This window comes from Oikopleura dioica, chromosome PAR (assembly GCF_907165135.1).
Source record: "Oikopleura dioica chromosome PAR, OKI2018_I68_1.0, whole genome shotgun sequence".
In the NCBI taxonomy this organism is placed as follows: Eukaryota; Metazoa; Chordata; class Appendicularia; order Copelata; family Oikopleuridae; genus Oikopleura; species Oikopleura dioica.
The window spans coordinates 16,896,066-16,918,689 of record NC_137293.1 but is presented as its reverse complement, the minus strand read 5'-3'; the positions used below and the strand labels follow the sequence as shown (position 1 = coordinate 16,918,689).

The 22,624-nt window shown below is 43.3% G+C and overlaps 7 protein-coding genes across 8 annotated transcripts; 6 read left to right on the top strand and 1 right to left on the bottom strand.

The window, feature by feature from the left end:
• Positions 1-24: 24 nt before the first annotated feature.
• LOC145704514 (DNA-directed RNA polymerase I subunit RPA1-like) lies at positions 25-5,694 on the top strand. 2 transcript variants are annotated; one of them, XM_081781966.1, is made up of 6 exons: positions 25-245; positions 434-4,638; positions 4,684-5,013; positions 5,061-5,286; positions 5,336-5,447; positions 5,492-5,694. In XM_081781966.1, exons 1-6 carry the CDS (start codon positions 34-36, stop codon positions 5,645-5,647), a joined length of 5,241 nt encoding a protein of 1,746 aa, XP_081638092.1. In that variant the 5' UTR covers positions 25-33; the 3' UTR covers positions 5,648-5,694. The 2 variants fall into 2 exon arrangements, with proteins under 2 accessions (XP_081638092.1, XP_081638091.1); XM_081781965.1 differs by having other exon boundaries at positions 4,681-5,013.
• On the top strand, positions 5,684-7,788 carry LOC145704519 (all trans-polyprenyl-diphosphate synthase PDSS1-like). The gene is made up of 5 exons (XM_081781970.1): positions 5,684-5,820; positions 5,867-6,138; positions 6,183-6,582; positions 7,322-7,473; positions 7,582-7,788. The coding sequence occupies exons 1-5, from the start codon at positions 5,749-5,751 to the stop codon at positions 7,721-7,723; spliced, it is 1,038 nt and encodes a 345-aa protein (XP_081638096.1). The 5' UTR covers positions 5,684-5,748; the 3' UTR covers positions 7,724-7,788.
• A 1,148-nt stretch (positions 7,789-8,936) lies between these two features.
• LOC145704521 (uncharacterized) lies at positions 8,937-9,693 on the top strand. Its single transcript, XM_081781972.1, has 2 exons — positions 8,937-9,164; positions 9,368-9,693. Exons 1-2 carry the CDS (start codon positions 9,056-9,058, stop codon positions 9,676-9,678), a joined length of 420 nt encoding a protein of 139 aa, XP_081638098.1. The 5' UTR covers positions 8,937-9,055; the 3' UTR covers positions 9,679-9,693.
• Positions 9,694-9,755: 62 nt separating this feature from the next.
• Positions 9,756-12,511, top strand: LOC145704516 (uncharacterized). The gene is made up of 7 exons (XM_081781968.1): positions 9,756-10,050; positions 10,098-10,227; positions 10,526-10,899; positions 10,938-11,088; positions 11,138-11,281; positions 11,345-11,523; positions 12,067-12,511. Exons 1-7 carry the CDS (start codon positions 9,840-9,842, stop codon positions 12,222-12,224), a joined length of 1,347 nt encoding a protein of 448 aa, XP_081638094.1. The 5' UTR covers positions 9,756-9,839; the 3' UTR covers positions 12,225-12,511.
• A 62-nt stretch (positions 12,512-12,573) lies between these two features.
• On the top strand, positions 12,574-16,858 carry LOC145704515 (xaa-Pro aminopeptidase 3-like). The gene is made up of 11 exons (XM_081781967.1): positions 12,574-12,637; positions 13,535-13,704; positions 14,280-14,437; positions 14,515-14,565; positions 14,721-14,837; positions 15,104-15,271; positions 15,572-15,696; positions 15,838-15,987; positions 16,040-16,136; positions 16,257-16,440; positions 16,594-16,858. Exons 1-11 carry the CDS (start codon positions 12,588-12,590, stop codon positions 16,827-16,829), a joined length of 1,506 nt encoding a protein of 501 aa, XP_081638093.1. The 5' UTR covers positions 12,574-12,587; the 3' UTR covers positions 16,830-16,858.
• LOC145704520 (uncharacterized) lies at positions 16,859-18,335 on the top strand. The gene is made up of 4 exons (XM_081781971.1): positions 16,859-17,141; positions 17,185-17,265; positions 17,560-17,686; positions 17,737-18,335. Exons 1-4 carry the CDS (start codon positions 16,895-16,897, stop codon positions 17,870-17,872), a joined length of 591 nt encoding a protein of 196 aa, XP_081638097.1. The 5' UTR covers positions 16,859-16,894; the 3' UTR covers positions 17,873-18,335.
• Positions 18,253-21,902, bottom strand: LOC145704517 (uncharacterized). The gene is made up of 12 exons (XM_081781969.1): positions 21,839-21,902; positions 21,580-21,684; positions 21,218-21,267; positions 20,389-20,435; positions 20,081-20,316; positions 19,717-19,789; positions 19,595-19,668; positions 19,341-19,415; positions 19,152-19,288; positions 18,916-19,066; positions 18,534-18,630; positions 18,253-18,486 (listed from the first exon to the last, which is right to left on the bottom strand). The coding sequence occupies exons 2-12, from the start codon at positions 21,652-21,654 to the stop codon at positions 18,356-18,358; spliced, it is 1,146 nt and encodes a 381-aa protein (XP_081638095.1). The 5' UTR covers positions 21,655-21,684; positions 21,839-21,902; the 3' UTR covers positions 18,253-18,355.
• Positions 21,903-22,624: the final 722 nt, after the last annotated feature.

The window sequence follows — 22,624 nt, the reverse complement described above, 5'->3', positions numbered from 1 at the left end:
ACTCGCGCTAAAAATGGCTTATTTTTCAGAGACATGCGTCGAAGGGCGAATCTCGGAGTGGAGAGTGACATCGTCCGCTCCTGGCCGAATCGCATCAGCTTCAGAACTTACTCAAAGGATGAAATCATCAAGTTATCCGTCAAAGAGATTACCGAGTGCGACTTGGTTTACGAAGATAGAGTTGAAGGGAAAAAGAGCGCACAGCTGAATGGTCTTCATGATCCTGCTTTGGGTCCGTTGAACAGGTACTTCTCTACTAAAAGGGTTAGAAATCAAAACAGTAACCTGTGTGAAAACCGGTGTCAGGGACCCTGACGCAGGGTCATGGAAGATTCTTTTATTAGACCTGTTCTAGGACCCTGACTCAGTTTTTCTTCCCAGGTTGCCAAGCCCCGTGGTCAAAAATCATGAAATTTTTTCATTAACAATTCAGGGGCGATCGTTGCTCAACATGCAACTCCTCGGAAAAGTACTGTCCCGGCCATTGTGGCCATATCAACCTCCCCTCGCCCGTTATCAACCCCGTCTTCTTCACAACTCTAAAAATGCTCCTCGCTGCTTCTTGCCCCGACTGCAGTCATTTTCTCTGCACGGAAAAAGCGCTTTTAACTCTCCAAGCAAAGCTGATCTGCTTGAACGCCGGAAGAATGGACATTTTTACCGAAATCGAGAGGGAGACAAAAAATCACTACGGCGCGGAAAAAGATACTGAGGGGGCGACCGCTGATGAGAATTTATCGCACGGGACGAAGAGCAAGACGCTCGACGAGCTTCAAGAGTTCCTCAAAGTCAAGACCGAATCAATCCAACTTGGAAATGGGAAAGACATGAACCGAGCCTCCGTATTCCACAAGCGAGAAGTCGTCAATGTCTTCATGGACTACTTCAAGCAAAAGATCAAGAAGTGTCCACGCTGTCTTACCGCGAAGCCGACGATGAAATTCGAAAGTGCTGGCGGCGTTACTCGCGTTTACCTGGAACTTCCAAGAAGAAAGGATGAAATCAACCTGGAAGCAGAATCAGAAGGCTCCGACGAGGAAGAGGATGAAATCGACAAAGAAAAGCGAAAGGCGAAGAGCGCGCCGAACACTGACGCGACTCTTCAGCGCGTTCCGACGAACCTACTTTACCGGCAACTGAAAAAACTCTTCGCCACGGAGCGGCAGACATGTGATTTGCTCTTTGACGGAACTGGATTTGAAGCATTTTTCATCGAGACCGTCCTGGTCCCTCCAAACTGCTTCCGAAGGATGAACAAAGCCGGGCAGAAGGTCTTAGCGTCAGATAGGACAGCCATGCTTCAGAAAATCCTCGAATCGAGCAAGAAATTAAACTGGCTCTACGGTCATCGAGTTCGGGAAATGAACATGGAGACGAACGAAACTGACGAAGGCTACGAATCACAAGGAGATAGGATCAAAGTCAAAAGCTTTCTGTCCACTCTTCCCGGCGCGTCGATGGATGAAAAGCAAGAGAACCTGGAAATGAACCTTCAGCAACTTATCAACATCCACATCGATTCAAACATGGAAAAAAGCATTACCACGAAAAATCCGGGAATCAAGCAAAAGCTCGAGAAGAAAAAGGGTCTCTTCCGGCAAAATATTATGGGCAAACGAGTCAACTTCTGCGCACGAACTGTCATTACTCCTGACCCAAACATCGCCACGAACGAATTCGGTGTTTCCGACTTCGTCGCGAAGAAACTAACCTATCCCGAACGCGTCACCCAGTACAACTACAAAGAGCTCCGCCAAGCGGTCATCAATGGTCCAAGAAATCATCCAGGTGCCACTCATATTCTCTGGCCAAATGGATTGAGAGAAACTCTTGATCCAGACGATGAAACGCAGCGAGTCGCCTGCGCTAATCAGTTGCTAACAAGCGAGGAAGACAACGAAGGACTCGGAAGAATGAAGACTGTTTTGAGACATCTTCGCTCCGGCGATGCTATTTTGGCGAATCGACAGCCAACGCTACACAAGGGTTCCATCATGGCTTTCAACGCTCGAGTTATTCCTGGAGAAAAGACCTTCCGTCTGCACTACTCCAACTGCAAACATTTCAACGCCGATTTTGACGGCGACGAAATGAACGTCCACTTCCCTCAGTCAGAAGAAGCCCGAGCGGAAGCGGAAATGCTGATGAACACGAACCACATGTTCAGATCTGCCAAAGATGGATTCCCATTAGCTGGATTAATGCAGGATCACGTGATTGCTGGAGCACTGATGTGCGTACGAGGCTCTTTCTTCGACAAATCCGAGTATCAGAACCTTGTCATCAACTGCCTGGAACGACATCATCCGGGAAAGAAGATCAAATTCCTCCCGCCAGCCATCTTCAAACCAAAAGCCTTGTGGACTGGGAAGCAGATCATCACCACGATAATTCAAAATCTCTGCGGCGGCTCCGGACCAAACTACGTTGGCAACTGCAAAATGAAGGATAGTGTCTACATGAAGGACGGAGAGAAAGAACGCTCGATACCGAACCCGAGCAAGGTCAAAGGTTGCTCGATGAAAGACTCTGAATTCGTGGTCAGACACGGCTACGTTTGCTCCGGATACTTGGACAAGGATCAAATCGGTTCAGCGAAATACTCCATTCTCGCGGCGGTGGAAGAGATCTTCGGAGGACCTACTGTTGGAAAACTCATCACTGCTGTTACTTACTGTCTTTCGCACTATTTGAAGTGCTACAAAGGATTCACTCTTGGAATTCGAGACGTTGTTACCAGCAGCAGGATCGCAAAGAAGCGAAAGAAGATTGTAAGAACCGGTGATTTCGCCGGCTTGAAAGAGCTTGCCAAACACTTTGAACTCGCCGACGATCTTCCAGAATCGCCAGAAGAACTCGCAGAACTTGACGCAGCCGTTCGTGCGAAGATCAGACACGCTCATCTCGTTGGCACTGAATTTACAATGCACGAGGTCGACGCGATCTGTAAAAAAGCAGCGAACTCGGTGACCGAAGCGATTCATCGACTTTGCGAGCCAAATTTGGAAGAAAAATTTCCGCGAAATAACTTGGAAACGCTGATTGTCACTGGTGCAAAGGGTTCAAAAGCGAACTTGCTCAACATGGCCTCGAATCTCGGACAAGTAGAGTTTGACGGAAAGCGGCCAAAAATTCTTGCTTCTGGAAGGTGTTTTCCTTGTTGGAAGCCGTACGAGCATGATGTTCGATCTGGTGCTTTTATTTCTCATCGCTATGCTGGTGGACTCCGCCCGCAGGAAATGTTCTTTCACGTAATGGCCGGTCGAGATGGTCTGATCGATACCGCTTGCAAAACTTCTTCCTCTGGCTATCTCCAACGTTGCCTGATCAAACATTTAGAAGGAATTACCATCTCTTACGATCGAACCGTCCGTGATCATGACCAATCCGTCGTTCAGTTTCAATACGGCGAAGATGGTATCGACGTTGCCAAAACGCCCTACATGGTACCGCATCAGTTCGACTTTATCAAGGAAAACTCAACTCTTTATTCGCGAAAGCTTTGGCCGACAGGGAAAATGCCCAGAATGTCCGATGAAGTCAAACGGCTTCAAAAGCAAACTGAAAAGTTCCGAAACCGAGAAGCGAAGAATCAGTGGGCTGAACGAAACGTCGCAGGGATCGAACGAGTTTTGGCGTTCAATGACTTCCTCAAGTCGCACGAGAAGCTTTCCGAGTTCAATGACGCTCTTCCACAGTTGATCAAAGAACAAGGCCGTGAAGTCGTTGATTCGTTCAATCACATGGCCATCAAGGTCTGGCATCAAGTGACAACGAAGAAGAAAAAGAGTGGTCGAGTGAAAAAGAATCTGGACCCTCCGGTTGAGGAGTTGGAAGAAGTATTCCCGGGAGAAGAGCCACTGACGGAAGATATCCGACAAATGTGGATCAAGAAGCGAATCGTCCCCGATCCACACATAGCTTCTCTCAGCCCGGATATTCATCTTGGTTCGGCATCTGAAGCGTTCATTGGCCACGTGAAAGCGTATCTTTCCAAAATGAAGCGAACGGACAAGCCTATTCAAGAATTATTGTATTCCAAATATCGACAGTCTCTCATGCCACCAGGCGATCAAATCGGACTTGTTATTGCTCAATCTATCGGTGAGCCATCGACCCAAATGACGCTGAACACTTTCCACATGGCTGGAAAGGCCGATGTCAACATTACCTTGGGTATCCCTCGTTTGAGAGAACTGCTGATGACAGCTCCTACCGAGGTCAAAACACCATCGATGACGATTCCCTTCCACCGCCATGTAACAGAGCCCGAGGTGGAGAAATTCGTCAACAGCTTGAAAAACATCCGGCTTTCCGATGTCATTACCGCTGTCAAAGCGCAGAACAAGCTTATTGTCCAAGACGGATGTTTCCAACTTCAGACCGAAGTGGAAATTAAAATTGGCAGGAAATTGTGTAAACGCTTGGATCTTGATCCAGAATTTGTTGTTTCCGAAATTATGCGAAAGAAACTCTTCAAAGTTGTCATCAAGAAACTTGAAGATGCAGAAAAGGCGAGGAAAAAGCAGGACTTGTTCGTTTCGAAAAATAAAGAAGCGGCTAGATCTAAGCGAGGAAGAAGAGCGGGAAATGAGGATAACGAAGGTGATGACGATGAACCAGCGGCTAGAGTGATTGGTAAGTACAGCTTTGAATAGGCTTGATTATTGAATTTCGTAGAAGATGACGTTGATGAATGCGAATACGAGGATGTGGACGATGAGGTAAAAGATGAAGAAGACGACGATCCAGAAGAAATTGACAACTCCGATTCCGACAACGACGAATTCAAACAGAATGAGACGGAGGAAATCCTCGAAAAATTGAAGATGAACAAGAGCGCTGGGAACTTCTGGGAGATCGTTTTGGCTTCTCATGCGTCTGTTTCAAGCGTTGTGCACGATGCGAAGAAGTTCTCGTGGATATTGGTGACTTTCAAAAGAGACCCGTCTTCCGAGAACATTGATCTGGTTCACATCATTGAATCTGCTGTTCGAGAAATTCTCATTCAAGGTAATTTCGGACTTTTAAAAACCCGTTCGTAGCGTTTGAATTTTCAGGAATTCCGAGCATTTCGAAGGTGACATTCAAACCGTCAGAAGACCGAACGCACTTCGAAATCCTGACAGAGGGAATCAATTTCCCCGGCTTTTACAAATACCCAGAAATGCTCGATTTGAACAGGATTTCAACCAACGATGTGAATGCCTTCAGGAATGCGTATGGAATCGAAGCTGCTGTCATGACCATGCAGCGGGAAATCGACAAGGTTTTCAAGCCTTACGGGTATGTTTCCTGCTTGTTTGGGCAGCTCTAGAATGTTTTTCTTTTCTAGTATTGCGGTTGACAAGAGGCACACTTCCTTAGTCGCGGATTATGTAACTCAGGAAGGTCAATACAGAGCGTTTAATCGGCACGGACTCAAAACTTGCGCGTCCCCGATTCAGGTATTTTCCTTGTTGATTTCGATTCTGGAATAATATTTCATTAGAAAATGTCATACGAAACTACAACACAGTTTTTGATCGACTCGATTGTTTATGGAGAGGATGACGATATGACGTCGCCAGCGGCGAGTGTCGCTGCCGGACAGCTTTTCAAAGGAGGAACCGGTTATTTTGATATACGACAGCAAATTCTGTTCTGAACATATATTTTAAACAACAGAAATTTAGCGCAGTCGTGTGTGATTGACTCCTCTTGATTCTTTTTTCAATTTCAGAATGGCGTTATAATGGAAATACAGTGATGTTGCGAAAGGGGCCCATTCGAAGAACTCCAAGGCGCATGCCGAATGTGCGGCGCGCTGGATTGCATGTGGTATGTACAATTTTGATTTTCCATTGATGAGCGTCCTTGATTTCAGCGAGAAAACGATATGACGGGCTCAAAACTCAGCGACAAGATTAAAGTTGCTATGGTTCCGGACGACGCGCACGACGAAATCTACCCAATGGCTTGTTACTACTTCGACGGCTCTGGCAAGTCCATCAGACCTCTTATTGTTGGTAGAGTGGCGGAAGCACTTGGAGGTTGCATCGAGACGAATGAGAAGCTGCAGAAAGTGGCGATGATCGCGGAAATGATTCACACCGGATCGCTTGTTCATGACGACGTTATTGACAAATCCGAGGAACGGTTAGTTGCTTTCCTCGTTGTTTTCAATTTATTATCAAATTTAGCCGCGGCAAAGCATCAGCAAACTCAAAATGGGGAGTAACCAAAGCCGTCATGGCTGGAAACTACATAATCTCGTACTCCTCCCAACTTCTTGCCTCGCTAGAGTCGGACGAAGTGACAAAAATCATCTCGAGAATCATCGAAGATTTAATATACGGCGAATTATGCCAGCTAGAATCTGTCAATTCCAACCACGAGCATCGTTACAAACAATACATAAAGAAAACTTATTTAAAAACGGCTTCTTTGATCGCCAACTCGGCTGAAGCGGTGGCAGTGTTAACAGATCAATCAGCTCAAGTTCAGCAAGCTGCGTTTAATTTTGGCAAATATCTCGGAATCGCGTTTCAAATTCAAGATGATCGACTTGATTTCTTAGCGGATTCAGCTCAACTTGGAAAGGTAAAATTTCTGAGCCGGTTCCTGATTAGCTAGTTAGCTCAACATAGGCTTTTGATTGGTTGAAAATTTTCGTTAACTTCTCAATACACGTGGTCCAATCATTGGACCACGGCGACTTTGACCCCCTGTAATTCCCGTTGTAGCAATTTGTTTGACCTGAATTTTGTAATGTGAGCTGATAGGGCCGAAACGAACCACTGTGTGAAGTTTCGAATGAAAACTCAAAAGTGGTGGCGATTTGCGCCACATTTCTCTATCGCTCTCTGGTTGAAAATCGGAAAGGATTTTTCAATTTACAATAGTATATTTTTATAAAAGAGGGTTCAAGCTCTCTAACAGTACATTTATGAGCTTTTTTACTCAACGGAAACGTCAATTAGAGCCAAAAGTTCTGAGCGCTATTTTTCACACTATGAATTTGGCGCGCCGCGCGGGGCTGAATAATGCATTGTGGTCCAATTATTGGACCACGTGTTTTGAGGGTATAGTAGCGCGCCCGTGTTTTGAGAAGTTAAAATAGTTGCAATTTGCAAATTTATTGTCAGTATGGTAGAAACAGGTTTTTTTTAAGGTTTTTTTTTCACCAGAAAAGATATTGACACCAACTCTATCTAAAATGAGTAACCTTATACCCGGCTACATTCTGCAAGTTACAGATTGTTATTATATAAACCCAATCAAAAGTTACGAAAATTCTTGGGCACACTTAAAAAAACCTGTTAGACTTACTCTGTTTTAGCCGGCTTGTGCCGATTTAAAACTGGGTCTAAGTACAGCCCCTGTTTTATACGCCTGTCAAACGCATGAGGCGGAAATGTGGCCGCTTATGAAGAGGAGATTCAGTAAACCTGGCGATGTACAAAAAGCCCATAATATTATTACGCGAAAAAGGTAATTTCTTATTCTCATAATATCTCAATCCATTATAAAAGCAAATTTATTTCTGACTTCCTGCAGGACCAAATAGCGGAGTTAATTTTTCATCATCGATTATTTCAGTGACGCACTGCTAAAGACACGTCTCCTAGCGGAGAATTACGCCAAACGTGCAGCGCGCGAAATCGAGCTGCTCACTTCTGATCCCGTCCTTAGAGAGAATCTGCTCGAGCTGACGAAGATGGTCACCAATCGCGACAAATAATTTAAAATAAAGCTTGTTGAAACTTTCAATCTCACGTTAAAAAAATACAAACTGGAAAAATTGTACATTTTCGCACAACTTCAACTACTGATCTATCTACCTTCAACCGTTCAGAGCTTTTTTGAGCTGGGGTCAACAACCTGTGTAGAAAACCTGAGTCAGGGTCTGAAAGATCTTTGATGAAAAGCCGCGCTGCGATTGGAAGGATAATGTTGCGGCTTTTCATCAAAGTCCTTACAGACCCTGACTCAGGCTTTCTACACAGGTTAGGGTTAGGACCCCAGCTCTTGAGCTTTGTTCAATTATTTATTTATTTATTTAAGATTTTGAAATTATTTATTAGAATTCAAAATATTATCGCTTCTTGCAATTATCAAGGTTCTTTTTGTTCAAAAAGTGATTTGTTCAATTTTTGGAAGGCTTCCAATTTTCAATCTCCAATTTATTTATTTTCGCTTTGATAATTGCTATGATTGATTTTAAAACTATTCCCTTCTAAAGTAAGCCCTAGAAGGCGTTCAATTCTCTTAGATGAAATTAAAAAACTTCATTTGAGGCAAAATTTTTCAAAAAAATTTTATGGCCCCATATGAAAGAGTAGAAAATTCTGAGTCGATTGGTCTACTTCCGGCTCTATAATTTTTTGAAATGACGTCATTATGAGTCATTTTCCTCAAAAAACTTTGGGGCCGATTTTGAAGGGGTTTTTGATTGATTTTCTCGGCGTTTTTGGGCTCATAAGAATCGTCATCGAAAATTGAGGGGGGGTTTTTGCGTATTTTGAAAAATTCCAAGAGAAACACCTTCAAACCGACCGGTCGGAAAATGGTCAAAATTTTTTCTTGAGTTTTTTCAAAACCCTTAAAAACCCCCTCAATTTTCGACGGCGATTCTTTTGAGCTATAGAACGTCGAATAAGTCCAACGGAAACCCCTTAAAAGTTCCCCAAAAGTTTATCAAGAATGCCCTAATCTGGACTTTGTTACGCAATTTTTAGGGTCATAAAGTTAAAAATTTCGGGTCAAATCTAGCCCATTCGACTCAAAATTTTCTGCTCTTTCTTCTGAGCACGAAAAAATTTTTATCAAATTTTGCCTCAAGTGAAGTTTTTTAATTTCATCTTAGTGTCTATCTGAAGCCCCCTGGGCAAGCGCCAAGCCTTACGTTTCTGTTCTGTGTGGGGCTCAACAACGACATTTACTAGGATCTTTCTATTTATTTTATTGCCAAAAAAAGAAACTTGGCGAACACAAAAGAATATTTTTTGTTTTACGAATTTTTAAGAGTTAAAACTGGCGATTTTTAAAAAGAGAAAGAAAAAATTCCGCGACAATGGATAGCGACGATCTCGGATTTCTCGACATTGATCAGATTTTCGCGGATCAGATTTTGACTGATGATTTTTTGACAGAATACAGCGGCGGGGGCTCTCCAAGCTCCGGTAAGTGTTGAAAAATTGGTGAAAGAGTGGGCAGGAAGCAAGAAGCGACGAAAAATTGCGACAAATTTTGCGTAGGCGGCTATTTTTGGCTTAATTTTCCACGCAAAATTCGTCGCAATTTTTAGTCGTTTCGTCGCCTCTAGCCCCGAAAATATGGTGTTTTTGAGCGGGTTTAGAATATTGAATCAATAATCTAAATCTAGGCTCTTCCGATGATGGAATTTTCGGGTGCACGGACAGTCTTTCTCCCGGACTGTCGAGTTCCAACTCAACTTCTCCGACTTATACCGCCTCTACGGGATCAGAAGGCGCTTCTCCACGAGACCCCGTCTATTCGGTGTATCCTTCCGGCTCTCAAAGTAACAATCTCTTCCCGCTAGGCTCTGACAGTGCCTATTCAAATGAATCCCTTGGATCGCAGTTTGTTCAAAGCGCCAACGAATGTGCTCAGCAAATACAGCATCAATCGGCAATGAGTTACAGTCAGCCACAAACTAGGAATGGATTTGACTGATTCGGAATCAGTGTTTTCAGGGCCTGACTCAGGTTTCAATCTATAAGTTCAACATCTGAAAATCCGCAGAAAGACCTCCAGTCTCCCGGCGATCAGCGCCGCCATATTCAGTCAAACAAGTTCCAGTGGCGCAACAGAACAATGGAATTGAAGAGTTGCCAATGAAAAAGGCGCGAACGCCGCTTCGTGAACAGCGGATACACGCCACGGAATCGGTTCAAATTATCAAGGTGGAACCCGACTGTGAAATCGTCGATCAAAAGTCAACGCGTCTTCCGATGGTCACTCAGAGCAACAGTGTCCTGCTCAAAGTAGAGCCAACTGAGTTCGTGGCGAAGCCGGCTCAGTCCCTCTCGCCGCCCCAGATCAAAAGTGCGTTCTCTTCCTTGATTTCAGTCAATTTTAAATCACCTTTCTAGTCCCTGATATTTTAACCCAAGCTTGTCATTCTATCGGAATGGATTCAAAGGGACAATTTTACCGAAGATCCGAAGCGCAAAAGAAAGCTGAAGAACGAAAAATTAAAAATAGGCATTCTGCCAGTGTTAGGTACATTTTTATTTGCGCTCTGGAACCTGTGTTTATCTCTGAGTCAGGGTCCTTAAAGACGAAGAAATAAAAACCAATCGAAATGTTTTTTTAGGCGAAGCCGCTTTGCGTCTTCGTTAGTAAAAAAAGCAGATACGCTGCTTTTATTTATGTTTTTACAAGACCCTGAAACCAGGTTTCTACACTGGTAGCCAGGGATGTGCCTTCGCAGTGCGGATTCCGCACTAAACTTCGCAGTGCGAGGTGCGATTGCGAAAATCAGATTTTATGATGTTGTCATATTTATATCTATTTCAAGTCGGGAGCGAAAAAAGCGCCATCTGGAAGAGACAGAAACGCGAAACAAAATCCTCATCAAGGAAAATGAACAGCTGAAGAAAATCAACAAAGAACTCATGGAGAAAATTCGACTTCTTCAAGCTCAAATCGGGACTACAAACAATAGTCCGCCTAAAAGAAAGCGAATCATGGCCTCCACAGCCTGTTTGTCCATCGTTTTTGGCTTGGTCTTCATGACCATGCCGTATGCTCCGGAAAGTAGTGGAAATATCTCTCCAGTTGGAGGAATGGAAAACGTTCATCGAGGAAGGAGACTTTTCGAGACGAACGAAGTCGCGAATGAGTCGCAATTCTGGCTCGATGATCTTGTCAGTGACCTGCGTGAAAATCACGGTAACTCAATTTCCAAGTTCGTTTTTTAATAAAATTAGCGTTCAACGAACTGATGTACCGCGCGCACTTTGGCTCGGCGGACGTGAAAAAGCTCGTGCAGCGAAAATTGTACGAAGAGTTCAAAATTTCCATCTCGCCGCGGCGCATGAGCCCCAGTCGATTCAGGGGCAAACTGGCAATTGACTCCAGGTTTTTGTTTTTGTTAGAGAGCGCGGTTTTGACGCAATATTTTAAATAGAACGGCGCTGAAGAAAAGTTCAAAATCCAGCTCTCAGATGTGCCCGAACGCGGCCTCGGCCCAGAACTTGAACGAAATCCACAAATCATTCAAGCTGTGGCGCACCGAGAGCGAGGATATAAATAACATCGGCGAATACAACTCGTAAGTCCACACCAAACACAGGCTCTGCATTAACGCGTCACCAAATAATCACGCTGTTTTTAGGACGGAGACGGGGCTTGTTCGAATCGCGCCAAGCAAATTTTGGACACACGCGGAACTGATGGAGTCTCTTTCTCAAATAGCCTTCCGCAACGATACTTATTACGTTTTGTCCAACTCTCCCCTGCCAATTCTCGCTCCTGTTCAGATGGACAATAAGCTTTCGCCCAGAATGACGTTTGGTAAGATATTTTTTGTGAATCTCTGAAACACGGGCAATTTATGATGTAAAATTTAATTTTGTCTTATTAAAATAACTTTTAAAAAGTTCAATAATGGCATATTATTATTATTTATATGCAAAAGCATATAATAAAGTTAAAATTTGTTTATTAGCAAACAACATGGGAAATGGTGTCGAGATCGTCGTACATTTTTAGTATAAAAAATACAAAACAGTAAACTGCATTTTCAAAGCAGTTTACTGCTCTCTTTTTTTCATAGTCGTTTCATTTTATAATTGTAAGTCATTCGAACCCTCTTATATTCTATCTCGCAGCTGGGGTCAAAAGGGCGGACCGACCGATTTGTTACTGGGGGTCGATAGTTCAAATTTAGCTTAATTTTTGTTCCAGCTGCTAGGAGAATAGAGAATGAATTTTTGACTTTTAGAAAAAGCACTTTAGTCTATAGTGGTTTTTTAATGAAGTTTACCCTATGCCATTTTTTATAACGTATTCATTTCCATTTTCGTATATCGAGCTCTTTATAAAGGATATTTTTAGTGATTCCGGCGGAAAACACGACTTTAGTCGACGACCACATCGAAATGCACGAAATCGTGTGCAATGTAGTCGAGACCAAGAATCTGGTCCTTTATCGAGGAGCCGTCGTCAGCGTGGAACAAGAAGACGACGACACTCGCATCGAAATCGAAGTGTAAAAAGTTCTAGCGCCGAAATCATCCTGTTCTCTCAGTAGCTCAACTTCCCTCTGTCCAAAGAACAAAAATACAGATACTCCTTTTCTCTCTTTTAGTTTTCTTTTAGCTGTCATTTATGTTACCTTTTTTCCGACCGGTCCTAACAGTGATTTTTCAAAAGTCTCATCTTGTGCAATATGGTTATTTTTGTCAATTCAACTCCACTTCCATCGTCTTCATTTTATTTAATATCACGATTGTGCTTCTTTCAATTTGAAAAGTTCTAATTAAAACAAGTACGAACAAAAAAAAAAGAATGAAATTTGAGTGAAAGAAATTCAAAATCACGCAAATTCAAAAATTGTCAATTTTGTCAATTGAAGAATGTTACGGCAGTTCGGGCAGCAGCTTTTCTTTCGGACAAATCAGCGCAGGCAATGTTCTTTTTTTTTCATTTTCTTGTTGTTTTGATATCTTTCGCAAGCATTTACAGTGGGTTGCGCAGGTAGTTTGAGCGGGCGAAGGGTCAACCAATCCTGCAATCACTTTGAGCAAGTCTAGAAAGGATCAATAGAAAAGCGCGGGCGAAGGGGCAACCAAAGCGGCAATCGCAAAGGGGCAACTACCTGCGCAACCCACTGTATTTTACTTTTGGCTCGGCAAACTGTGTGGAAAGCCTGAGTCAGGGACTGAAAGATCTAGTCAGGGTCTAGCTACGCGGCTTTTCAAATTTTTAGCCGCACAGCGGCTTCGATTTTTAAAAGCCGCTGCGCAGGTTTTCATTTTAGCTCTTTCAGACCCAGGGTGGCTATTTTGGACAAAATTTTGGGGTCTGGCCATCCAATTTCCATCCAATAAATTTTGAGTCGTAACTATCCATCGAAAATCCAACCCAATCCAATTATTACCCAATTCCCCGAAAATCCCCAATTCCAATTAGATCCAATTGGATTTCCAATTTTTCCAAGGCTTTTAGTACTTTGAAAAGAAGCGAAACAGTAAGTTTTTATCCGAAAGGAGGATCAACATAGCCAAAACAATGATTTTTTATCTGAAATTGTTCATTTTTATCATGAATATGACCTTTCTTTGCATAGTTTAGCGATATATTTTTTATTGGATCCACTTCCCCAATTCCCCCAATTGCCCAATTTTCCCCAACAAAATCCGGTACCCTGGCCATCCAAATTCCATCCAAAACTTATTGGATTGGATCCAATCCAATTCCAACTAACCCCCAAATCCAAAATAGCCACCCTGTTCAGACCCTGACTCAGGTTTCTGCACAGGTCGCCGAGCACAGCTATTACTATGAAATGAACTAAATGAAGGGCTCTTCTTTGTCCACAAATGACTCCCTGGACGCATGGCGAGAGCATGAAAGAGAACGAAGTTCTTTCGGGAATGGCAAAAGATTTTTTCAAAAATCGTCGAAAACGCGTGATTTCGAGGATGCTTGAAAAAGAAAGCAGCGAGTTGAAACCGCTTGCCGAGATGGAAGGTAACTTTTATTTCTGTCGGGAAAAAGGGGGATCGCTGAGATTGTAGAAATTACCGATTCTAGCAGTGGACGTTTGTGGTATTTCTTCGACGGCGGGCGAATTCCAGAGGTCGTTGTTAGAATATCCAAAACGGCCGCTAAAATGCGAAAACTTTTGCGACTTAATTTTAATCAACAATTTTGATTTTCCCCTTTTTATTTGCGTTCCTATTATCTCTAATTCTATTTTATCAGTAGTAGAAACAAAAAACAAAACAGTACTTCGAAGCTCATGGCAAAATATTGCTTTTTCTTCTGTTTATCAGCTTCATTTCAGGAGTCAAACATTGAATGGTAATAAGTTTTCACCTATCCGCTTTATAGCCAGTTTCCTTTATTGCTAGCAGCTGTCAGCAATTTCGTTGCTTCCGAAAAATTCTGTTTTTTTGATGATCTAAATCTTAAAGTTGTAGCGGTTATTACTCTGATCATAATCTTTTCAACTGTTCCATGGCGTTGTTAAGAAAATCAGTGAAAAAATAGATGAAATTTTAATAAAAATCATCTCTTTTCTCGAAATTTACACAATTTTCAAGGCCAAGAACGCTCCGAATTCGTCATGATCCTGCCAAGTGCGAGCGACAAGCTCATGTCGACTGGAACTTATTATCCTTTTGTGCAGGACTCGAATTTCCACTATTTAACAGGCTTTGTCGAGGCCGACGCGATTCTGCTCGTCTCCACGGTGAAAGGAACACTCGGTTCAATATTTTGAAATCTTCCCCTTTTTCGCGGCAAAGTAAGTCTAAAGTTCAAGAACCCAGAAAAGGACTGCCCTTCCCGCAGCACAAGGCCACGTTGTACGTTTCTGAGAGGGATGAGCTCATGGTTGAAAATTTCATTTAAACAAAGTTTTTTGTTCGAAAATTAAAAAATAATAAATTGAAAATTTTTGAAAAACAAAATTCTGCGATAAAGCGGGAAAATTTGATTTTTAAATTTTTTCGATAATTAGATTTTTTCAACCCTAAAATCAGGCAAACGAAATGGTCACGGGTTTCCGAGCGGGAACCGAGCTGGCTAAGAAGCTCACTGGCGTCGACGAGACAAAAGACATCGAGACTTTCGCCGAAGACATGAAACAATTTGCAAAGGTACGTCAATAATCATCAACAATCTCGCTTTTGCTTCTCATCGTTCCAAAAAGCGCGTTACATATTTACAAAACCCACCGCACAATTGATTATCGCTTTTTCCTCAAAATTCAAAGATAGAGATATTTTATGCCAAATTTTGAAAAAGAAATCGAAGAAAAAATGATAAGAAAAGCTGGAAAAACAGTTCCAGCGAAAGAAAAATTTCTAATGAGAAGCAGGACGATTTTCGCGCCTATTTTAGAAAGATAATTGCCTGTTTTCAGTCGAACTTCAAAATATGGGGAGACGTTCAGCCCGGGCGAATCGGAAACATGTCACTCCACTCACGCCACATTCACGATGGAATAATCACCGCCGTGCAAAACGAGGCAGAAATTTTCCCCTTGTCTCCGCTAATTCAGCAGATTCGCGCGGATAAAACACCTGAGGAAACGAGTTCAAAAGTTTTTCCTTACGTTAAAATCGCCTGGACTCGGTAACCTGTCAAGAAAACCTGAGTCAGGTTCTGAAAAGGCTAAAATGAAGAGCCGCGGAGCGGCCTTTTTAAAAACGAATTTTCATAAATTCTAGCGGAGACGTTTCGCGGCTACGTTCTTAGAAAGCCGCTCCGCGGCTTTTTATTCTAGCTCTCTCAGAACCTGACTCAGGTTATCTAGACAAGTTGCCGAGCCGAGCAAATGGCTCTCAGATATCAATTGAAAAGCATTTTTGTTGAACTCTGGGCGAAGGAAGTGGATATTATTGGCAAGGCGGCGGGCATTTCTGCGGAAGGGCTGCTGGACGTTATGATTGCGTCTCGTCAACACCGCTGCGAGAATTACCTGAGTTCGCTGTTCGAGTTCGGCTGCCGCAGCAGGTTAGATCATCCTCGAATAAAGCCCCTGTTTATCAAACTCGCGCGCGTGTATCAGGCTCAAGGCTATCTTATTTGAGAAACTTGGCTGATCCTCTTTTGGCGCCGTAATCGCCGCCGCGTTTTCTAATCGTCTTTTTCCAGAGGCGCAGAGAAGGTGTTCTCCACTTCGACGGTGGTGGCTGGCGGCGAGCGCGCAATAATGCCTCATTACGACCAGAATTTCGGCCAGGTCGAGGACGGCGCCTTGGTAATCGCTTCCGCCAGTCCGCGAGTTAGCGGCTACACAGCCAGGTAAAAGTAAGCCAAAGGAGAGAATCAAATTCTTATGCTTCTTTTCGTTCAGAATCTCCCGCACGTGGCCAGTTAGCGGGAAGTTTTCGACGGAACAAGCGGAAATTTACGCGATCGTGTTGGAAGTTCAAAATACTATTTTAAATATGCTCAAGAATATGGGCTTAATTTATGAATTTTTTTATTTTTAAAGATCGATTATCAAAAATTAAAAATCTTTATTTGAAAAATCTTAATAAAAAACTCTTTGGGGCTTTCATTAACCCAACAATCAGAATCACAAGAAGATCAAGGTTTCGCTGGATCAGCTGTGGACCTACATGATCGTCACTTTTTCGCAGCGCCTTTTCGACCTCGGTTTCTTCAAAAACCAGAAACTGTCGCGGGAGCAGACCTTCGGCGTAATTGCCCGATCGCTGTCGAAACAATTCATCGGGCACCACATCGGCCTCGGTAAGTTCGTCAGTGTTTCTTCGCCAAAGAAATTAATTAACGCTTGTCGGGCGTTTCGCCTCCGGTTTCCGGATCTCTTGTCCCCTCCTTTTTCGCCCTAATCAATCTGGCAAGGGTGTTCTTTCACGTGTTCCCCTGAATCGTGTTTTTCAGATCTTCAAGACCAGATTCTTGAAAACACAAGGGACCGACTCCGCGCCGGACACGTACTAAACATCATGCCCGGACTGCACATCCCCGCCGACCCCATTTTCCCGGAAAAGTACCACAACATCGGAGTGAGGATAGAAGATACAGTCGCCCTGACGAAAGATGGCGCCAAAGTGCTGACAGACTTGGTTCCTCGAGAAATTCACGAAATCGAGGGTGTTTTAGGACTCGAAATTTAATTCAAACTGCCAAACTATTAGAATTATTAAAATTATGAAAATTAATTTTTGTATTTTTTGCAGAAATGGTAGGATCGGAAGTTTACGTGATCGGCTACGCCTTCTCGATGGGATTAGTAAACGAAATTCACACAGAAGTGCGCGCTTTCGGCAAACATTACTGGTTCGAAAAATACGGTGCTGAACAAGCGAGCCAGTACGCGCCAAAAGAAGGCTTCAACCTGGCGGATGAAATTTACGCCGGCTTCACGGAGCGTTCTCAGCAAGACTTCGAAAGCTACATTTTCAGTATTCGCGAGGACTGGACAGCTGGTAACGTTTTTTGCTTCTTTTGTGTGTTTGAGCAGTAGCCTAGACAAATACCGCCTCTTCAATCACAACTGCCGAACGTATTCCAATACCCTAATTGAGTATCTATTTCCTGGCCCATTTTCAGGAACGGCTCAGGAAACATTCCAGTTTCAATTGGTCTGAGCTCGGCAGTCTGTGTAGAAATCCTGAGTCAGGTTTTGAAGGGCCCAAATGCGCTTGAAAATGAGCTCTCCAAAACCTGACTCAGGCTTTCTACACAGGTTGCCGAGCCAAGCAATAGGCAATCGCCCGGGTTAATTTCTTTCTGCTCTAAAAAGTTCACGGAGCATTAGCGCGTGCTGCCGACTGCTTTAAATTGAAAGGCAATCCAGGCGTTGAGTTCATCCGTCCTCAATCACGCTCCCTAAGCCCTTCCAAGCCACGAACGCGAAGCATTATCTGCTCTATCAACGTGCCGAGGCGAAAGTAATGGAAACTGGGCTCAACCTTCTCGGCGATTGGGCAAATGCTTATCTCGAACGGAGCAATCCGCAGCCAGCCAGCGGGTTTGATTTCTACTAGAATAGAAATCAGCTTTCTCACTGCTTATCTCTAGAGCACGCTGCGATGGAAGCGCAGATTCCGCCAAAGTCGATAGCAACCAGAGTCGACAACCGAAGAGTGCGGCTGAATGGGTTGAACAAGGAGTTCAACTCTTTGCTGCTCTAACTAAGCCGCAAAAAAAGAAGTGACGAGTCCAAAATTCAAAAATTCAAAGTAACGATTTCAAAGTTAACCACAATTTCCAGAGCTCTCAAACTTTACTAAAACTATTACTCATTTTTTCTGTTCCTGCATTTGCTTCCTTAAACTCCGTTATGTTCCTACGTTGATGTTCCACTTTGATTTCAATCTTTGGAGTGGACTTCAATAAGCGCGATTTTTGTTTAGCTTTTTCTCCTCAAGTTTGCATGGTGACATCCTTATTTTTTATATTAAACTTGTTATATGATGTTATTTCAAGGATATTCTCATTTTTTGGCAGAAAATAAGGGTGTCACAATGTTAATTTTTGTCAAAAAGCCCGGATAAAAATCTTGATATATTTCTACTCCCTGAAGTTGCAAAACTATTTTCGTTTATTATTAATGTTATATTTTCGTTGTCATGTAAAATACATTCGATAAAAAAATAAAGCTATTCACAGAATCGAGAATCGACCAGCATTGATCCTCTCAGTTTCGATGACTGTAGCGGTCTCTGTATTCTGTGGCCGAGTCCATGCCTGTCTCGTTGTGGTAGGCTCGCAGTTCAGGCTTGCAGGATTTTGGGGGCAGGGCGAAGTCGCCTCGGAAGGCTTCCCGGGCTAGAGTGTTGGATTTGGTGAGCTTGGCTAATCCGGGCGAGTAATACCTGTGCTGAGTTTGAGCATCTCCTGCGACGGCTTCCGGTAAGACAACACTGGCTTGTAGTTCGCTGGCCGACGCCCTGTTGCCCCAACGAAGTGATCCTATTTTACAAATTATCGACATATCGCGCAACTCATCAAAACAAGCAACCGACTCTTTGAACTCTCCTCTTTCAACTCTCATTAAAATTAAGAAACGATGTATGAAAATTGGATTCAATCAAATTCGTAAAGTACGTGTATCGAAGAAAACGGCATTTGTAGCTTTGATTAGATAAATAATGGCGCGTGAAAGCGGCGCTCTTGAAAATCAAGAGATTCTTGAACTTCTGAATCGACGCTCTTCGTTTTTCTCTGCGAAAAGATCAATGATTGCCTTGTAAGTACCTTGTACTGCGAGCTGGCCTCGAATTTCGGTCTGTCCGTCCACTGCACTTGCTCTGGCTTGATTGGGCTTCTCCGAGCGTCTACTGAACCGTTGATAAAGTCGGCCGAATAGTTCGTCAATGGCTTTTCTCCATTGTTAGAGTAGAGCACTTTCAATGGCTCTTTCAATTTTGAAATGGGAATGCTACTCTTATGAGTCGATATCATCTGGTTATTGTCTTTTTGAGCCATTCTCTGTTCGTTTTTTCGCCAAATCGGCCCAGGGAGTATCGACTTTTGGCTGTGGACCCCAGGTTTTAAAAGAAGATCGAACCTCTGTGTCTTTCTGCGCCGGGGAACTGGAAGGCCTGTAGCTATTTTCTGGAGCATAGTCCTAAAGTAAAAGAGCCGGCGTTTAGAAAATCAAGCTTGATTGCGGAAAACACCTTTGGTCTGGTAATCGCGCCGTGATTGACGTATGCCTGGCGAGATACCGAGAACTGCGGCGCTTGATAAGACACCTTAAACATAATCGGTCACTTTTCGACCGCGTGGTTAAAATAAACGCGCCCTCCAACTTCGCGGCGGAAAAATTCTAACGCTGAGAGGGGTCACTTCCTCTTCATCACGTGTCTGGTTTATGCAAAGATGCACGTTGTAAAAGCAAGATAAAAATGATAATTCTTCGATTTCTGCTTACTTGTGGCTTTGGCGTGTACTTGGGCTTTAGCGGCTCTTGTCGTTTCGCGCCAACGATCGGTGCATAATCAGCGGCTAGGCAAATTTGCTTGTTCGCTCAAAACGCGTGAATGATGTTACTACCGTAATTAGTTCCCAAGTCTCGAGTTCCATCGCCCATTTCGATGTTTCCTCCCGCTGGAACAATTTGCGCCGCCTAAAACATGACTCATCGTCATTTTTCTAGCAGCAGAGCACTTCATGTGGACTCGGCAATAACCTGTGTAGAAAACCTGAGTCAGGGTCTGAACGATCAGTTTTTAAAAGCCGCATAACCTTTTCTTTTTGAATGAACCTTTGGCAGAATTTGAAAGGTAACTCTGCCACGCGGCTTTAAAAAAAGATCTTTCAGGCCCTGACTCAGGTTTTCTACAGAGGTTAGCAAGCTCAGCACGTCGTCTTGTTTCTCTAATGCCGTCTCTCTAACGTGGAATGCGGCTGATCCTACCTTGGAGAATGGATGCGAAACATAGTCGTGGTTGACTGTGGTTTCTTTAGCGAATTGCGTCTGGTTTGCTGGATCCACTCGGCCGTGAGTTGATCCCAGTCGTCGAATCCGCGCCCGGGAGTTGTTGATTTCATCCCTTTCGAAGGCGCGGTAGGCCCGGGCGGCTTCCGTATCCGCGAAAAACTCGGTCGAGGAGTTGAGATCTCGATGAGCTGATCGAGGACGATATTGTTTTGGTCGTTCACTTTTGTTTGCGTTCAGTAAAATGCTCGAAAGAGAAAATGGCTGTTAGATAATTTTGGATTTAGAGCGCTGACTTGATTTCCCTGTAAAGTCGCCGGAGTAGTTGGTAACTCATTGGTGTCATCTCGCTGTGTTAAAAGATTAAGAGCGGATATCTTCAAGCGTATTATACGCCTGCTAAGCTACTGGCTTAAAAAACTGGCGGGGAAGTGAGAGGTTTTCGAGGCACTAGAATAAAGTAGAATACGAAGCAAATTATATGCCCGAGTAAGAATGTTATTAAAAAGTTCGAAAAGCGACCTTGAAAAGTCAGAAGATGCTTGGATTGCGTTGGCGCTTGTCAAAATCGTGAGTCGAGCGACGACCACAGTGTGAAAACGACTTTGCGCAACGATCGACGGACGTGTAAACGACGAAGGTCGTGATAATTCCAGCGCTGGCCTTATCAGCACCAACTTGGTCAGGTTTGGTGCAGAAATCTGGTCGCACGTGACGCTGGAGTTTTGTTTAGAATGAGAAAATCGCGCATTGCACACGCGAAAATCCGCTTATTAGAAAAACAATGCGTAAAATTTATGCGCTTTTTATTTTAGATTTTGAGTCTTATCTATCCCTAACCCTAACCTCGAGTCAGGTTCCCTGACTAAGGTCCTCTACAAAGGTTACCTATCTCATTTCCTCAGAATCCGCGAACATACAGCTTTGAAATTCTAAAGGCTGAGGTAACGTCTGAGCACGAATCTGACAGTATTCAGATAGCGCGATCTAATAAAATTCGAAAATTCGCCGATAAAGCTGATCAAGAATTCGAAAGAGCAAGGCGCTCTTTCTCACGCGCGAATTCAGTAGGATCCAGAAACGCGATCCAAGCGTGACCGAGTTTGACACCTTCCTGCTGCGAATTTGGCACCGCTGCTGAATGCCTTTGGTGGTGGCTTGAAGCTCTTTGTTCTTGATTTGTTTGAAAACACACTGATCACATAGAGTCTATCCAGGATACAAATAATGCCAGAAAAAACGGCATATGGTCTTTGTTCAAACTTTCCTTTCACAAAGTTGTTAAAAAGAAGAAAAGTGTACTCTAAGAAAATTACGCGAATTTTTGTGCAAAAAAATTCGAAAACACCTGGAATTTAAATTGATCTGCGGTCAATTTATGAACATGTCATATTGAGAAGGGAAATCATCAGAATCTGAATTTTTGTGGCTAGCGCAGATTGATAATTTTGCAAAAAAATGGGCGAAATTTTAACAACTCGTTTCCTGTCAGTCATCGGCGGCACTCTGAAAACGTCTGTGTACATGCTGGCGTCAGCACCTTTGTCCGTCATTTTCGCCCAGTCCTGCCGCGAGTCTGGCTTTCGATCGAGTCACGAAACGAGTCCTCCCTCTTTACCGACAAATAGCGCGCCCAAGTTCAATTAATCACTCGCCAGATACACTCCAACTCGATTTATTAGAGGCTATTTATCGGGAAAATATACAAAAAAAAAACGATTTTGGACCCAAAATCTTGATCTGGGCTTGTTTTTGCTGGCTTTTCGGCGGATATTCGAGGTGGTATTCGGACTTGATGTCTTTCATCTTCAACTGGGTTTAATAAACTGTCCAATAAATTGGTAATTTCGCGCAGTTAGGTTAAATAAAACCCAAAACGATGATCTCTCATTTTGATAAATGGCGCCGTCCCAGGGTCCTTGTACCATCTTCGACAAAGGCGATTCCAGCTCTCTCTTCCTAAAAATGCGAGTCTCTTGAGATCGAGTTGATCTTTTGTTTGTGTTTTTGAAAATAAGCAGGAAATATCCGAACAGAGGGGAAAGAAGTCACGCTCCGGTTCACAGCTTTCAGAATTTCAGAATCTCGTGCTAAAATATTAAAGGATACGCATTTACGTGGGAACAACCGGCGCCCATGGCAACCACTTCAGGGCCTCCAGGAGAGTACATATTGATTGATCATACAATGACAGAAGAAAAGAAACTCCTCGTCAAGTCCCAATAGCGACAGGTTCCTTTCTCGTTTCTTTCTTTATCTGCCAAAAATGCGAAAACGAAGAAGCGTCAAAAGAAAATTCTGCTGACAACATCAAATATTTATGCTGGATGATAGAAAAGCTCAAGAAAGTGTTTGCCCTGCTTTGTTTACTGATTTTTCAAAGTTCCGCTTCTATTCGAAAATAAAAATTTTATTTGAAGAAAGGTCGAAAAAGGACTGTAAAGATGAAAAAAATCGCAAATTATTTATTAGTGGGAGGGTTAAATTGGCTGAAGAAAGGGAGTAAAATACCAAATATAATTG

Bases quoted from the DNA above. Each gene is read 5' to 3' on its own strand.
- LOC145704519 (XM_081781970.1), top strand. From the start codon at position 5,749: ATGTTGCGAAAGGGGCCCATTCGAAGAACTCCAAGGCGCATGCCGAAT. The intron at 6,583-7,321 runs GTAAAATTTCTG...ACTCTGTTTTAG, and splicing joins ATTCAGCTCAACTTGGAAAG to CCGGCTTGTGCCGATTTAAA. The intron at 7,474-7,581 runs GTAATTTCTTAT...CGATTATTTCAG, and splicing joins AATATTATTACGCGAAAAAG to TGACGCACTGCTAAAGACAC.
- LOC145704516 (XM_081781968.1), top strand. From the start codon at position 9,840: ATGAAAAAGGCGCGAACGCCGCTTCGTGAACAGCGGATACACGCCACG. The intron at 10,900-10,937 runs GTAACTCAATTT...TAATAAAATTAG, and splicing joins TGACCTGCGTGAAAATCACG to CGTTCAACGAACTGATGTAC. The intron at 11,089-11,137 runs GTTTTTGTTTTT...TATTTTAAATAG, and splicing joins AAACTGGCAATTGACTCCAG to AACGGCGCTGAAGAAAAGTT.
- LOC145704520 (XM_081781971.1), top strand. From the start codon at position 16,895: ATGGTAGGATCGGAAGTTTACGTGATCGGCTACGCCTTCTCGATGGGA. The intron at 17,266-17,559 runs GAACGGCTCAGG...AGCCCTTCCAAG, and splicing joins ATTTCCTGGCCCATTTTCAG to CCACGAACGCGAAGCATTAT. The intron at 17,687-17,736 runs GTTTGATTTCTA...GCTTATCTCTAG, and splicing joins AATCCGCAGCCAGCCAGCGG to AGCACGCTGCGATGGAAGCG.
- LOC145704521 (XM_081781972.1), top strand. From the start codon at position 9,056: ATGGATAGCGACGATCTCGGATTTCTCGACATTGATCAGATTTTCGCG. The intron at 9,165-9,367 runs GTAAGTGTTGAA...ATCTAAATCTAG, and splicing joins CGGGGGCTCTCCAAGCTCCG to GCTCTTCCGATGATGGAATT.
- LOC145704515 (XM_081781967.1), top strand. From the start codon at position 12,588: ATGTTACGGCAGTTCGGGCAGCAGCTTTTCTTTCGGACAAATCAGCGC. The intron at 14,438-14,514 runs ACACTCGGTTCA...CCCAGAAAAGGA, and splicing joins TCGTCTCCACGGTGAAAGGA to CTGCCCTTCCCGCAGCACAA. The intron at 15,272-15,571 runs ACGAGTTCAAAA...TGGGCGAAGGAA, and splicing joins CGGATAAAACACCTGAGGAA to GTGGATATTATTGGCAAGGC.
- LOC145704517 (XM_081781969.1), bottom strand. From the start codon at position 21,654: ATGACGGACAAAGGTGCTGACGCCAGCATGTACACAGACGTTTTCAGA. The intron at 21,268-21,579 runs GTTGTTAAAATT...TCAAGAACAAAG, and splicing joins CGATGACTGACAGGAAACGA to AGCTTCAAGCCACCACCAAA. The intron at 19,067-19,151 runs AGAGAATGGCTC...AGAGCCATTGAA, and splicing joins GATTTGGCGAAAAAACGAAC to AGTGCTCTACTCTAACAATG.
- LOC145704514 (XM_081781965.1), top strand. From the start codon at position 34: ATGCGTCGAAGGGCGAATCTCGGAGTGGAGAGTGACATCGTCCGCTCC. The intron at 5,287-5,335 runs GTATGTTTCCTG...TTTCTTTTCTAG, and splicing joins AAGGTTTTCAAGCCTTACGG to TATTGCGGTTGACAAGAGGC. The intron at 5,448-5,491 runs GTATTTTCCTTG...ATATTTCATTAG, and splicing joins CTTGCGCGTCCCCGATTCAG to AAAATGTCATACGAAACTAC.